General features: G+C 42.6%; 1 protein-coding gene across 2 annotated transcripts in view; it reads right to left on the bottom strand.

Moving 5' to 3' along the window:
* The window catches only part of LOC146583171 (CUB and sushi domain-containing protein 1-like), a 456826-nt gene that overhangs the window by 280022 nt on the left and 160621 nt on the right, over positions 1-16183 (bottom strand). For both annotated transcript variants that reach the window (XM_085268026.1, XM_085268032.1), the window contains exon 3: positions 14198-14310. In XM_085268026.1, the coding sequence (XP_085124152.1) occupies positions 14198-14310 (113 nt within the window). The remainder of the gene's footprint in view (positions 1-14197; positions 14311-16183) is intronic.

Here is a 16183-nt window from a genome sequence, read left to right as displayed (position 1 = left end):
GAAATATTCCTGTATTGAGATGTGTATGTTTGAGGGCTTTCTTTCCCTCCCCCTGTGATGCACCTGTCGGCCTGTCTGGGATGTTTGCTGGGTGTCACACATAGGAGTTAGATTAGGCTGAAGACCTCTATAACCCTCTAAAGTATAATTGGCTTTAGCTAAATGATTGATGTCTTTATTTTTTTTTTATAACAAAACATACAAAGTTTCCCCGTTTTAAGAGAAAGGCTAGTGCATCTTATATGACATTGTTGGAGTGAAAAGAAAATCTAAAACTATCTCTTATCTATTTCTGTTATGTCTTAATGGGAACTTTGAAAAACATAAATTTGACAAGGAGTCCATTTGTGTAGGAGAGAGACTACCAAGTGATCAAAATTTTATATAGATATTCATTGGAACAATTTTAAAAGCCACAACCAGAATTTGATTATAATCTTCCCATTTTCTTTGGATGGCACTGATGTGTTAAAGATTTAAGGTGTGAGACAGAGCCAGAGTTACAAACTCAGACAGCGGAAGCCAGAGAGGAATTGAAAGCATGACTGAGAGTCGGAGAGAGAGCGTAGCTAAAATGACAGTAAGCGAGCACTTTCTGTCTCGAAGATTTTAACACAGATGTTATAAGCTCCGCTTATCATCAGAGAGAGAAACAGAGAGGATAAAAAGGGGCAAACAGATATGAAAATGCTAAAGAAACCTTTTATCTCTGCCCCTCAATTCACATTCGGCTATTGCAGAGCATTGAAATTGCACTGAATTGTAACTGGTGGAACATGAGATAAGAAAATCTAAACATGGGGGGCCTTAAGTCATGTTATTATGAATCACATACTTTATAAATCTCCAAATGTTTAAATTTCAGTGAATGCAGCATTAAATTATGGGGTCAGTAATAGGGTAAGCAATGCTCAAATTGTGTTATGGCCAGTCTCAATGTCATATGTTATTACAGTATGTGTGTGACTGAAAACATCCTTTCTAGTAGAATATTTAGCAAGAAAATCAAGACCACTAAAGCAGCTGTGGCCTCATATAATCTGCATTAATTAATAATGTGTTTAATGCCAGGCATCACATCAGTCTAAGTGGGACAGCCCCCAGGAATATGGCTAGGTTTACAATGGCACCAGTGGTGCCACTAGAATGCCACGCTGAATCACTGCACCTGCTTCAAACTCCAATTGGCCAGGAATGAAAAACAGTATCTTGATTCCAACACAATATAATTTGATGGATCCCAGCAAGTCGCCTGAAAAATAGATTGAACCAATTTCAACACCATTTGGCCAAAAGCTGTCCAATGCCCTTTTCTGGTTATAAGACTAAAACACTGGTTTCTTCTCTGGCACGTAACTGTCACACAAGACAGGCATACACAAAAAATAAAGTTTTCATATGGTTGATTTTATTGAATAAATCAAATTTCTGCAGAGAAATGAACAATTCCAAGCTACATTATAAAGCAGGTGTTTCCAAATAAACATTACCAGGGAAAACACCGACCTAAGGATCCATTGGTGAAATTTGAATTAGCTAATAAAGAGATTTCCAAATAAAATCAATTGACAAATGAAACAGAGTTAGTTGCTTGCGTGACCATTCTTCACTTGCTTAATAATAATTTCTCCTTTGAAATCGGAAACAGAGAATATTCGTCTTTCATTTAAAAGCTATACCTTACAACTGAATCAAGCATGTTTCAAAATGTGAATGGTCTCCTTTCCAACCCAGTCCACACAGTTTTCCTACCGCTTAGTACACAGCTGGTGAGTGTCTGAAGGCAAGTTATTGTTTTCTATACAAAATCCAGGCAACCGCAGCAATCTGCCAGCTATCAAAGCAATCACAAGGTGCAGCACTGTATACCTCTTTGAAACCAATTTTACCTAGTGACAGCAACCTACCATAAAACTCCAACTGAATATTTGCCGAAAACACACTTTAATTAAAAGGCATACATGTATGCAAAAACATAAAGTGTACAGATTAGTAGTTGACAGACAAGTTAAGGGATTGTGACTGAAATTTCTGTTGGTGGAACTGAACTCAGCAACCTGCAGTGAATTTTGTGCAGAGGTTTCAAACATACATATAACTTTCTGTGTATGTGGTCTGACATTTTTAACAGCTCAAAATAAGCTCAATAAAACATCAAATAAAACCAGTACATATACGCCAGATAAAGGGTGCTAAGTTCAAGCAATGTTATATTGACTCAAATATGTTGTGGTAACTTGATTACACAATCACAACACTTACTAAAAGTGTGTGTGTGTGCGTCTGTGTGGGAGAGTGTGTGAGACAGGGGTTCTTGGCTCTGACAACATGATTTGACGATGGTGATATTACCCACGAACACTTCTGCGTTACACCGCCATGGTCTCACACACACACACACACACACACACACACACACACACACACACAGCAGGACAGTTGACATTGCTGCTTCGATCGATGTCGCAGACTAAAGCTGGCGTTAGTACCAACAGCGTTATATGAACCAATCCCACAGTGAAGAGCTTCCTATGGTGTTTCAGTCAATATGGGTTAATCGTGTATCGGACTGCTTCTCTCTTTCCTCTCTCACTCTTTCACTCTCTTCACCTCTTCTGAGCACACAGATACACAAATGTGTAGCAGCACCTGACTGTCCAAGTTGACAAATACACCAGTAGTCTTTCCTTCCTTTAATGATTTGCTGTGTTTGCTCTAAGAAGCTTCCCTGCTGAATCCATTGGCTTAGACGAAACACGCAAGCCTATTATTCTCAATGAAGGGCACACAGATACTGATAGGACCAAGGGATAACAGGTCGATATGAAGAAAAAATAGGCTATGCATTGGTAACAGTGAAATGCAGTAAATGTCAGTTGTAATATAATCACTGATTTCACGCCTAAATAAATCATTATTCAGAATGGAAGGAAGTGACATTTGAGTTTTTGTATGAATAACTTTTAGTCACTTAGTTTCCTGCTGCCATTGATTTAAGAAATGAAGACATATGTTTGGGGGTGGAGGGTGGAGGAGCTTTACTTTATAACATCTTATTAAGGGATAGTCACATAAACATCAATTGAGTCTCAATAATCTCACTAATTTCCATTTCATGCTGCCAATATTTTATACAGTTACACTGGTATGTATTCAACCGCTTTCCTCAGCGAGTTCATCAAAAAGGGAACCCTAATCAATTCATGTTCCTTTAGAATGACTAAGGCTTGTTTAGAATTTAACATTCATTCAAATCGACCGAGTCTCTATTGCCTTCGCCAATAGTTCTACCACGTAGTGAAAACAGTTATTATCGGGAATCTATAAATGTTAAATATAGAACACAGTCAGTTTATCTCAGCAGTTATAGTGTTTAGAAGAAATAGCGCTGACTGAATTATCCAGACAGCCTCCACAGCATAATGGAAAGTGTGATGTGAGATATTTTTAGGAATCACTGGTGCGTGTGGTAATCTCTAAAGATCCAGCTGGATCCAGTAGATTGGTGGTAAGCTGTAATGGTAAATGGTCTGTGTTTATATAGCGCTTTACTAGTCCCTAAGGACCCCAAAGCGCTTTACATATCCAGTCATCCACCCATTCACACACTGGTGATGGCAAGCTACATTGTAGCCACAGCCACCCTGGGGCACACTGACAGAGGCGAGGCTGCCGGACACTGGCGCCACCGGGCCCTCTGACCACCACCAGTAGGCAACGGGTGAAGTGTCTTGCCCAAGGACACAACGACCAAGACTGTCCAAGCCGGGGCTCGAACCGGCAACCTTCCGATTACAAGGCGAACTCCCAACTCTTGAGCCACGATCGCCCCACAAATAAAGGAAGGTAGAAAATGGATTTTAAAGTGCAACATGAGATAGACCTGGATCTCTGGATCTATGAGAATAATGTAGTTGTGTTCTTTTTTTCTCTCACTATCTCATTAAAGAAAGAAACTTTGATTTCATGAACTGTAACAGTTCACATAAATTCCCTCCTAACAAAGACTAGGGCTGCACCTATGTTTTTAATGTTCTGAGTCTTTTGTTTTTATTTGCAAGCTGTAAGCACAATTTCCTCCACAGGAGGTTCATTCAATAGAATAACTATACTATTTGAACTTATTAATGGCATCTGTAATGATTGATTTCTCTTTCTAATGTCTCTATAGAGGCAAACTTTCTCTGACTACAACAATAGCTGGAGGGAAATATCATAAAATCAATGAATCAGTTAAATCCCCATGAAGCCAACTATTTTTGTCCAGTATATTTCCAGTGTTACTAACTTTAATGCAAACAGCAGGAGCACTTTGAGGCTTACTAAACCCTGCTGTTAAAAGGATCAGTGATTCTGAGGATAGTAGTAAGCAGAAAAAACAAATAACTACATACCTAATTTTAAAAAATGAAATAAGTTATTTGGCTGTTGAGGTAAACAGTCTGACTGAATTAATGTTGAATAAGTGAATGTATGGTGAAATTAACATAATAAGCTGCAAAAGACATTTAAGATAAACATAGAGGCTCATATGCCTTCATTATAAACTACTATCCATAAAACTTAAATCAAATCAAATCACTTTTTATTGTCACATCACATGTGCAGGCACACTGGCACAGCACATGCGAGTGAAATTCTTGTGTGCGAGCCCCACAAGCAACAGAGATGTGCAAACACAACAACACAAACGAGCAAAATACAAGAATGGCCAACCTGAAACTAATAAATATATGTACAATATATAATAGTGTATGCATTTCTGGATGTGTATACTAAATATTTTCCTACGTGTGTGTGTGTGTGTGTGTGTGTGTGTGTGTGTGTGTGTGTATACACATTTTTACAAATTAAATAGTAAAAAAATAAAATAATAATAATAATAATAAAATATATAAAATATACAGAGTTGAATATGTGCAAAACAAGTGGCATTTATATACAGTGTGGAGTGCATAATGTTGAAGTTCCAGTAGTGAAGCTGAGGTGTCTATGACGTGTTCAGCAGTCTGATGGCCTGATGGAAAAAGCTGTCTCTCAGTCTGCTGGTACGGGACCGGATGCTGCAGAACCTCCTTCCTGATGGAAGCAGTCTGAACAGTTTATGGCTGGGGTGACTGGAGTCCTTGATGATCCTCCCCGCTTTCCTCAGGCACCGCTTCCTGTAGATGTCTTGGAGGGAGGGAAGCTCACCTCCAATTATCCGTTCAGAGCACCGCACTACTCGCTGGAGAGCTTTGCAGTTGTAGGCGGTGCTGTTAAGTTTGAAGACCACTCCTCTAAGTAATATTTTTGTCTGCCAACACACCGTATTTTGTATTCATATTATGCCACGACTCCTTCTACAATAGTGCAATTTTCTGCAATGGCTATTTGCCACCCTCTGAGATTTAGTACGGCGAAACTCTGTGAAATAAAGGCTCCACTATGAAAACTATCTGGCTAGAGGCATCGGAAAAAACTCTAGATGAATAAATCTTTCTTATGTGTAACATCATGAGTAAGGACCCAAAATCCCCAAGCAGGAGGCTGCGATCTTTTTGCATCTCGTCCAATGGATGGTGGCTACAGGGCTCTTGCCACAGTCTGTGCAAAGCCTTGCATCAAGTCAGCAAGATTTGGAAGCTCCTAGAAGTGTTCCTAATGGATTCTACACCAGTCTACACCACGGACAGACAGACAGAGGGAGAGAGAGAGAGAGAGAGAGAGAGAGAGAGAGAGGAAATGCCAACACCAAAGGGGATGAACTTCCTGCAATTTTACAGATACACACATTCAGGCATGGGTACACACACATTACATGTTGTAATGCGGTGTAAAAGTGACACCTCATAATAACATACAGATAATGACACAGTGGATATTACCACAACAACAACAAAATACTCATGACCAGCAGTAACACATGTGCCTGAATATGTACACACACAAGCAGGCGGTCTTCTTTTACTTCCCTGATCCGCATTCACACATTCTTGTCTTCACTCTGTTGCTTTACCAGAGTGATGCCTATGCCTAGTGATGCCATAGGGGAATGTGTGTGTGTGTGTGTGTGTGTGTGTGTGTGTGTGTGTGTGTGTGTGTGTGTGTGTGTGTGTGTCTTTAAAGTGCAAAGCCCCTTTTAACAGTTTCCAGGTCATTTTATTTTCTTCACAGAAGTCCCTCAACAGGAGGAGAAACTCTGCAGCTAGCTTAGGGAATACAAAGAAAAACAAAAGTACACTCAGGCTCTTTCTTTGTGAGTGTGGGCACATTTGTAGGTGTTAGTGTAAAGTGGTATAGTGTACGACATTAATTAAGACTTTGAACCGGATTTTCTGTTTTGTATTAATGGTTAAATAATCTTTTTAGGAAAAGCTACAAATGTCCAGAAAACTAAGCATTTACTTATTTCAGACTTGTGGGACATAAAGTAGGACGTCAGTGGAATTGTGCTTGTTGCGAATCATCGATCAAATTGGAGTGAGAGTTGTTTGGAGGATGAGTCGCTGCCTTGGGCTCTTTCTGAGCAGTTTTTGGAGTGCATATTCTGCTGCCCCTTGAGAGCACAATTGCAATGAGGGTATGCTAAACTGTTTACAGCTGTTAATGTATTTGATAAGAGAAAATAAAGGTCTGTCATCGCTTTGCATTTCTATTATATTGTTTTAAAACAAAAGAAATAGACTGGCATATCATATGGGTGGGGAAAAAGCACTTCAGCTACACTCACAATAGAAAACAACAACAAACAGTTCATTTACTTTGTGAATGCAAAAGTAAGGCTTTGTATCTGCTGGGTTTCTTCTTACAGGTAGCAGCACTTAACAAATGCTCGGGGGAAGTGCTGGTAGTGCTCCTTGTTGCTAAGTGACAATTGCGAACTTATTTGAGGCGAGGCAGCCTTTTACTAAAAGTTTAACTATTTATAACTTTCAGCATTTTGCACCCAGCTCAAACAGGAATGTGCACCAAGAAATCAAAAATAAGTAGAATTGTGAAAAAAGAGTGCTATTGGACACACACGTCAAAATCCATATAGTTTCCATAGCTGAGGCTACAGGTCTAACTCCTGATGAAGCAGCTGTAAGAGCACATAAATATTTCAAATGATTTTATGACTGCTATTTTCTAGGGGAAACAGATGGAGGTGATGGCGAGGGAGAGGGGAGAATTGCATGTGACAAAAATTCTAAATTCAGGACCCCCCAAACGCCATCATAGCATCATGACTGTTAATAAAAGATGAGTGAAGCACTTCTCATTTTTTTCCTTCTTCCAGTCGTGTCTTCTGTTTTTTTTTTTGTTTTGTTTTGTTTTTTAAGGGGAGAGTGATCGTGATCTCATTTTGGATGTTGGTATTCTGGTATTATATTGTGTCGTGAAGTCAACAAATGAGAAATATAGACAGATATGAATGCCACCCTTCTGTTTATCAACTCTTCCCCAATCTTCTTGGTTATCTATCTCTACACCTCTCTCTCTCTTTCAGAATCTCTATTTACTTCTTTCTCTGCATTTTTCTTTCCCCTCTTTCTCTTTCTGCTTCAGGGGAAATTAATTGATGATTATCGTGCCTTGCAGAGTTGGTATGCAAACCTGCTTTTTTTATCAGTAAGGCTTGCTTTTTCACCACTTATAGCTTTATTTGACAGCACCCACCCACCCCAACCCCCCCTTCTTTCTCCTCTCACTCTATCTATCCCTCTCTTAGGTGACTGGGGTCTTATCAGTAAGCTATGTGCTCAGACTTATAGTTCAATTTGGTCTCCTTTAATAAAAGGATAGAACTGAGAGAAGATTTGTTAAGTGAATTGGCTATGTGAGCAGAGACAGGGGCATATACAGACAGAGACTGGTTGTTAACGGCAATAGAAAAAAATGGATTCTATTCTAGTGTGGTTCAGTTTAAATGAAAAGGTACAAAAAAACCTCTTAAGTAATGTAGAAGAGAATGTCATGGGAAAAGAAAGACAAGGAGGCAATCTGATAAAGGATAGTGAAAGATTTGCTGAGGACTGAGACACATATTTTCAGGAATCCAAGGGCACTGTCCCCAACTTCCAGATAATGTTGCAAAATGAGTGTCAACCAGAATAGCCCCACGACATCCTTAAGGGGAATCAGGTGAATGTCATCCTTCCAAGGGGTGCAGCCACCAGAGACTTTTTTTGTTTAACTACTTGAATGACCGAGTCATCCCCTCATACACAGACTCTGTGCTTTCTACTGAAGGCATGTCTATCAGATTGAGGAGATCTCTAACCCTACTGAGTATCCCTTTCACAGCTTGATTATATCCCCAGTTGAAGTCAGAAGCACCTCATCCAAACCAAAAACAGTGTAGGCAGAAAGTTGCTTCTACCTCCAGAGTCGTCCGACAGGGTGTCAGAATCCCTTCGAGGTCAACAGAAAGTCTTGTTTCAAAGCCCCTCTTAACTACACACACCTATGTTTTTCAATCAGTCACTGTCAGAGTCATACTCTGCTTTGTCTGCTGGTGCCTATTTGCTGTCTGCAGGGTCCCACGAGCCAAATAAACTTGATAGGACAGCTTCTTCAGTGTGACAACACTGGCCAGCAACATTTGTTTCTGGTATTGTTGACATGACATGGCAACAATGAAGGTGGAAAACATTATCCACTCAGACTTAATGTTCCCAATCCTGTTTTGGAGTGCTGCCGAAGCTTAGTTGCGAGTTGAAGATCCCTGGCAAATAGGGTTTTGCTAGATACTCTGAGGGCACCTTTGCTACATGTAATCCAACTCACCATCAGGTGGTGATAAGTTAGCAGCTCAGCTCCACCTTTTACTTATGTGTCAAAGACATAGGTAAAGATCTGATGATGCAGTTAAAACCTAGGGTGTCCTGGTGCCAAGTATACTTATGCTCAAACATGGTGTTTGTTGTAGACAAACTGAGATGAGCCCTGAAGTCCAATATCAAATCAATACTTGGGTTCAAATCAGGAAGACCATTACTTCCAGTCAGTCTAACAGTCTCACTGTCATGCAGTCCCCCCATAAAAGTCTCCAATAGTGACAGTAAATACTAAATAGTTATGAATTCAAGTTCCTGTCTTTGTGACACATTCTTAACATTTTTTTAGAATAATATTCAAATTGACATATTTTTTTGTTTTTATTTTTTTAGACATTGACAGTGTAGTCTGTATATTCACATGGCTTAACCGTTAAATGCACAGTCCTAACATCACGTTCACCCTTCAAATCTGAATCCGAACATTTTAGGTGGTCCCACTTTCTTAATGAATTAGAAGAAATCAAACAACACTGAAATATCTTAAAACTAAATATAATTGTTGATTTGGATTTTGCCTAATTGCTGACAGGAGCAGAGACGTTTTTTATATTTTTTATGCCAAGCTTTAAAGTGAAGTTCTTGATGAGACAGCTAAGAAGTGTTTTTCTGTTATGCAGGTCAAAAAGCCATGGCCACATTCATAATTTAGCGGGTCAGGGCTGTTTGGGTTTTGTTTGACAGCTGTGTTCTGTTGTTTCAGGTGGCAGCGTTATGTTGCCATGAATACCATGTGACGCGCTCTCTCTGCGACTGTGTGTTTTCTGGGTGAGAGAGCGCCTTTTTCTTCTTGTTGTTATGCTAGAGCTACGCCAAGCAGTTGGGTTAGCGGCAGTGATTTTCTGTTGAAAATAAACTGCTGTGCTCCCTGGCAATATGGGGAAGCAAGACCAACGACACCTCTGTCTCCTTGCCTGAGCTCGCCACGTTGGTGTCAGAAGTGGGATAGCTCACCCTGGCCGGAATGAAGAGAGACATTCAGAGGCTGGAGCAAGCCGTCGAGGAGAGTATTCGCTGCTTGGGGAGCTGGCGATTGAGGAGCGAGGAAGCGACCACCCATGTAAGTCCCCCAACGGGTCCTGACAGCGTGGTGTAGTGAGGGGACCACCGCTCCAGCTTCCTGCCCCCCTCCAAGGATGATGCATGGTAGTGGACCGAGTCGGGCACCTCAAGGGACACTACCTGAGCTGCCGTGTTGAGGACCAGCCTTGCCGGGCCCTGGTAGACACGGGGTCTACCATTTCCCTAATACGACCTGGTGTACACCCTGGAACGTCCGGGCCGCTTGTGATGGGTTGGTCACCCACCGACCAGCTGATGACGGTGACGGGGGAGAGAACTGACTTGCGGGGGAAGAAACCGTTGCAGATCCGAGTGAAGGATCTGGAGCTGGTGCATGACTTCTGGCTTGCTGACGTCCAAGATCAGTGCATCATCGGCCTTGATCTGCTGACCCGCTGGGGGACCTGCGTTGACACCGTGAAGCTGGCCATCACTCTTAGTACAGAGACTCTGGCCCTCCAGGGCAGTCAAAAGCTGGGAATGGGGGGGACCAGAGACAGACAAGCCAGGCTTCTGGCAGCTGCCGCTCAACAGACTTCGGGTGCCGGTAGCTCTGGATCATCTCTATTCACCTCAGCCCCAGCCTCTAAGCCCGACAAACCTCCCTCGACTGAGACAACCAAGGCTATTGATGACCTGTGGCAGCGCAGCAGTGTAGGTCTTAACATTGACCAACGCCAGCAGTTCAGGTGCCTCCTGAATGAGAATGTGGACATCTTTGCCATCAGTGACAAAGACTGCAGGCAGACGGGGCTGGTCCAGCACACCGTCGACACCGGCTCTGCTCAACCCATCCGTCTGCGCCCACGCCGGCTGCCCCTCTCGAAACGGCAGGTGGCGGAGGAAAAGATCTGTGAGATGATTGCGGCTGGGGTGTTTGAGCCATCCAACAGCCCATGGGCGGCACCCGTGGTCCTGGTGGGAAAGAAGGATGGCAGCCCGAGGTTCTGCGTGGATTTTTCGCCATCTCAGTGCAGTGCAGTGCTTCCGCGGATCGACGAGGCCCTGGATTACATTACCGGCTCCAGCTGGTTCAGCTCCCTCGACCTATGCAGCAGTTACTGGCAGGTGGAGCTAGCCTCCGAAGCAAGGCCTAAGATTGCATTCACCATCGGACAGGGGCTGTGGCAGTTCAGGGTCATGCCATTTGGGCTCTGCAATGCCAACGATGTTCGAGAGGCTGATGGAGAGGGTGCTCGTGAACATCCCTTGTAGCCACTGCGTTGTGTACCTGGATAACCTGTTGGTGCACGTGGCAACTTCGGCAGTGCACTGTCCCACCTGAGCGAGGCCTTCAGTACCATCCGACAAGCTGGGCTGCGACTCAATCCTACGAAGTGCCAGCTGTTGGCGAAAGAGACCTCGCTCGCCATAGTGCTGGCGGTGCGGCACTTCTGGCCATACTTGCACGGCTGCCGGTTCCTCCTGTGCACTGACCATGCATCTTTAACTTGGCTCAGGTCGACAGCATGGCAACGCTGATGCCCTCTCCAGACGGCCCTGCATGGCTGTCGAGTGCCGCTACTGTCGGCGGCAGTAGGAGGCACTGGGCGTGGCTACTGCTCAGGCCACAGCCAGCGGAGGGGGATGGCTCCCACTGACCACACAGCAGCTGAAGGGCCCAACTCAACGCTCCACTGCCCCACTGCAGCAGTACCTGGTTGGGGCCCTGATGGAGTGAGTGGGAGTGGACGTCCTAGGGCCTTTCCCTGTCACCGAGTCAGGGAACAGGTATGTGTTGGTGGCCATGGACTATTTCACAAAGTGGCCGGAGGCCTACGCGGTGCCAGACCAGAGTGCAACCACGACGGCAGAGAAACTGGTGGAGGAGATGTTCACCCGTTTTGGGGTCCCGGCTGAGCTCCACAGTGACCAGGGGCATAACTTCGAATCGAAGATCTTTAGGGAGATCTGTCGGCGGCTGGGGGTGGAGAAGACGCGAACCACCCCACCCCACCCGCAAAGCGATGGCTTGGTCGAGCGCTTCAACCGCACGCTGGCCACCCAGCTTGCCATTCTCAACAGCCGCCACCAGCGGGATTGGGACCGACATCTGCCCCTGGTCCTTTGGTCGTATCGGACTGCGGTTCAGGAGTCCAGCCAGTGCACGCCTGCAGCGGATGGGAGCTCCGGACGCCCGTAGATTTGGTGTTCGGGTCTCCCCGAGCCAGGGATTGATGGTGGGCCAGAGATGGACTACTACAGGAGGCTGAGGGAGCGGCTGCAGGTGGTTCATGACTACACCCGCCAGCCCCAGGCCAGTGCCAGAGTACGACAGAAAAGAGCCTACGACACCAGGTGCCGAGGGGGAGCTTCCGTGCCTGGTGACAAGGTTTGGGTGTACTGCCCGGTTTGCAAGAGAGGAGTGTCCGCCAAGCTCTGCAGCCACTGGAAAGGGCCGGCGGAGGTCGTGGACCAGCTAACAGAAGTGGTGTACCGGATGCGCATGCCTGGCCCGGGGTGCATGGTGGTGTTGCACCAGGACAGACTTTCACCGTACCGACCGCTCACTCCAGCAGCTGCCGGGGCAGGGGATGCTGGTGGTACCCCATGTTCTGATTGTTCCCAGTTCTTTCTGAAATTGTCAGGCAGTTTAAGAAATGGAACAGATTAATACCTGATCTTTATATTAGAATTTACTTTGCCCTTCATGTTGTCTTTCAGTAACTTGGCTCAAAATCTCTGGATCTTCTGAGATATATATATTGATAAAATCCAATTTTTACTATACTTTTTCTTTTCGATATTTTTGTAACTGTTAGCATGATTTGCAGCTATTGTGGTCATTTTTTGTTTCTGTCCTGCTCCCATTGCTCCCCCCAAAACAATTATCATTTCGATATTTGTCTGCTTATGCTGTCAGGAAACCGAAAGAGAGTGAAATTGTGAAACAAATAAATTATTACACCTAATGCAAGCCAACTGCCCCTTTCAGATATACTTTCTTCATCTTTCTGCTTTTTGATTGATAAAATACGGAGGAACGTAAATGTATTATTTGAACAGAGCATGAGGTTCTGCAGCAATGCACAGGCTGTAAAAATCATGTGTTCAGTACTAGTGCTTGCACATACTGTACGGATATAGATAGGTCACATGACAGACAATCCCAACTATAGACAGGACAACCCAAACTATTTATAAATGCCATGTCTTGCTTGGATTTACACACAGTCTCTAAAAAACGCACTACCAATCAATCCTGAGGCTATAAACACACTTAAGGGTCCCCACAGATGGGAAAAGGAACAAAGGTAAGAAAGGGTTTTCTTTCAATATACATGAACACATGAATGGGACACATCTAGAAACACACACAGACACACTGCAAAAAGAAGAAGAAGATGTGCACAGAGAATAACATTTACGTGAAACAAACATGCACTCACACACTGGAGTCAGTGTGAAGATCCTGTCTCTTGAGTTAGTCTTTGATATTTAAAGTTCATCATTCATAGATGAACTGTTACACAAACGTAATGAAATATATATGTATATGTTTAAGTGTGCACTCCATGTGTGTATGCACATCTTCCAAAGGTCAGGCTAAGGATTTGTGTCGTACCAGGCACGCAGACATGGAACAGTCTTTTGTACAAAACACACACACATAAGAGACACATCAAAACTGAACATTCAACTCTTATTGTGGAAATCACAATAAAGAAAAATGAATGCATGGATATAGTATTTGTATACATATATAATGTATGGTGTATTTAAGTAGTTCCAACTAATCGACTGATGGCCAAAACAACAGCTCTGGGCTGCAAGCCCAGGTTCGGTCATGCAGAACTATGAAAATGAACAGTTAATCCCATAAATCAAAAGCATAGCTAATCTATGGAGCTTCACCTTAATCGTACACAAATTTGTTGGATGCTTATAAGTGCTTGATCAACTGAGAGTTTGCTTGCCTGATTTCTAGAGCTACAAACAGCCACACCTGACTGACTCCATCAAAAAAAGAAAACTAAAAAAAACCCAAATAATTTCTCCTGCTCTATTTTCTAATCCAAAACACCAGGTCATCACTGAGAAGATGTTTGATTAATCACTGATAAAATAGAAAAACCTCTAAAAAAAACAACAGCAAACAAAGTGTTAAGCATTACATTCAGCTCCATTAGTATGGTCAAAGTCTCAGCACACACACAAGTTACAGGACCTGTAACTATCGTATAACAAAAAGGACTTTTACACATTCTTTTCTTGAAAATCTTACAGTACAATACATTTTCAGCACCATACCAACAATATGCAGGTTCCAATTTATCACTGTTATCTCTGAAAGGACCACTCATACACATGAACACAATGGCACGTTTTCTTACCTTCATACACAGCTTTGAAACCCTGTGCACTCACAGCAAAATCTGTGGTAAACCACAAGGCCAAAATGGATCCACTGCTGACTACAGGGGAGGGCAGCATGAATCCTGACAACCTGCAAAAGAGGAAAAAGTAAATTATTGAATCAGCAAGACAGCCCATTTCTGGAAATTAATAATGAGGCAAACCTTTAGGCAAATGTTTATGAAAACCTGAAACATGGAGCTGTAAGTACATGGCTATGTTGATGTTATCATTAAGAATAAAACAATAAAGGTTCCCACTGAAACGAGGTCTCTTCATGAGCTCCTATTTGCCTGTTTTTTCTCTGACGCTGAAGAAATGCAATTTGTAGTTTGTGGCTTTTCCCACAAAATCTCTGAATCTGCAACAAAGCAAAAGAACCGCCATGATAACTGATCATGTCATGAGTACCGACACGTGACTGCAGACAGGATACGCTTCACTGGAACAGTTTGGTGGTCACAGTAAAAGACTATCTTTGATCTTTTAATCTTGGATGGTATGTTCTGAATATAACTACTGCTTCGTCATAATGAAAGAGCCAGTAGAGGCGATATAAGGTTAGAAATATCTGGATGCCTGTAGATTCTTCTTTACAAGGTTAACATAAATATATTTGACTGAAAGGAAATGACTAAAATCAGTGTAGGAAATATGCAGGGTTTTTCCTACACACATTTTTGGCCAAAGCAATTTTAAGCAGCACTAAAAAAACTAAACTATGCCACGTCTGGAGAGTGTGAAAGACAAGACTACAGAGGAATCGTTGCTAAAAAAAAAAAAAAGCTAGGGGCAAATAGCTGTTGATAATAATAGGGTAAAAAGATGAATGCTGGTTTTTGACCCAGCATTTCGAGTTTTTGTTGTGGACTCATGATTCATTTCTTTTGGGATTTGATTTATGTTCCTGTTCTATATCTCATTCTTTGAAGTATTTTATTGTTCCCTAGTGCTTTTGAGGTTTTTTTCTATGCTTTTCTGATGATGATATTAGTTTCCATTCATATCCAGCCTGTCCTAGTCTCTTCTCTGTGTTTGTATCCCTTTCTGACTCCCCTCTCATGCTCCCATGTTGTTCTGGTCCCTCAGTGTCCTGTCTTTGTGTTTTGTGTCCCGTTTTGTTCTGTCATGTTAGTATGTCTAAGTCCTGGTCCCAGTCTTTATTACTTTCTGTTTTATCTTGATAGACCCTTGTCTCGCGTGAGCTAGGTTCAGTTCTGCTTCCCCTTGTCTCATTGGTTAGTATCAGCTCAGCTGTGTTTCCTCAGGTGTTTCCACTCTGCCCTGATCTCCATTTTTGTACTTATACCCTCACTTTGCTTCTGTTCTCGGTCGTGTTCTCCCTCGCAGTTTTGCCTCCTAGAAGATTGTAGAAGTTGTCCTAGAAGTTATCTTGTGTCTGCACCTGCATTATTTTGTATTATGTTAGAATTCAGCATTAGTCCTGCCTTTGGGTCCAAAACCTGCCTGCCATGACACTTACATAAATCATGGGTTAAGTTTATTTTTAAATTCTGATCATTTCAAACATCTGAAATTCTGAAACTAATTAGGGGCTCTTATATTTTGGCAATGTCATTACATTAAAACATTTGATAATTAGTGACTTTTTAAAAACGTAACACTTTAAAAAGTCCAGTTTATTTCCTATAAGTGTATTTATTTTGAAAACCCAAGGCAGGGTGACCAGATGCTTGAAAATCTAGTCCTCTTCTGTAAGTCAGTGTCAGGTTTTTATTTTTTTTAAATCCACTATTACATATGTGTGTGAATAGAAGAGCAGGTTTAAACTGTGAATGTCAGCTTACACACTTGAAGCTGTGATGATTTGCCTTTAAACTCTAGTGTGACCTGATCTTGACTTAAGATGACTGACTGAAAAGAAATGTGTTTGCGTTTCCCGGTACCATATATCCATACTCAAAAATACAGACAGCCAGGGATACTGACACATAGAAAAATTG

The sequence above is a fragment of the Mchenga conophoros genome, linkage group LG1 (assembly GCF_057382185.1).
Source record: "Mchenga conophoros isolate Kocher_MC1m ecotype Shallow Benthic linkage group LG1, M_conophoros_male_GT1.1, whole genome shotgun sequence".
Lineage (NCBI taxonomy): Eukaryota > Metazoa > Chordata > Actinopteri > Cichliformes > Cichlidae > Mchenga > Mchenga conophoros.
The sequence above is the reverse complement of the archived record's forward strand: the minus strand, read 5'-3'. Positions and strand labels throughout refer to the sequence as shown.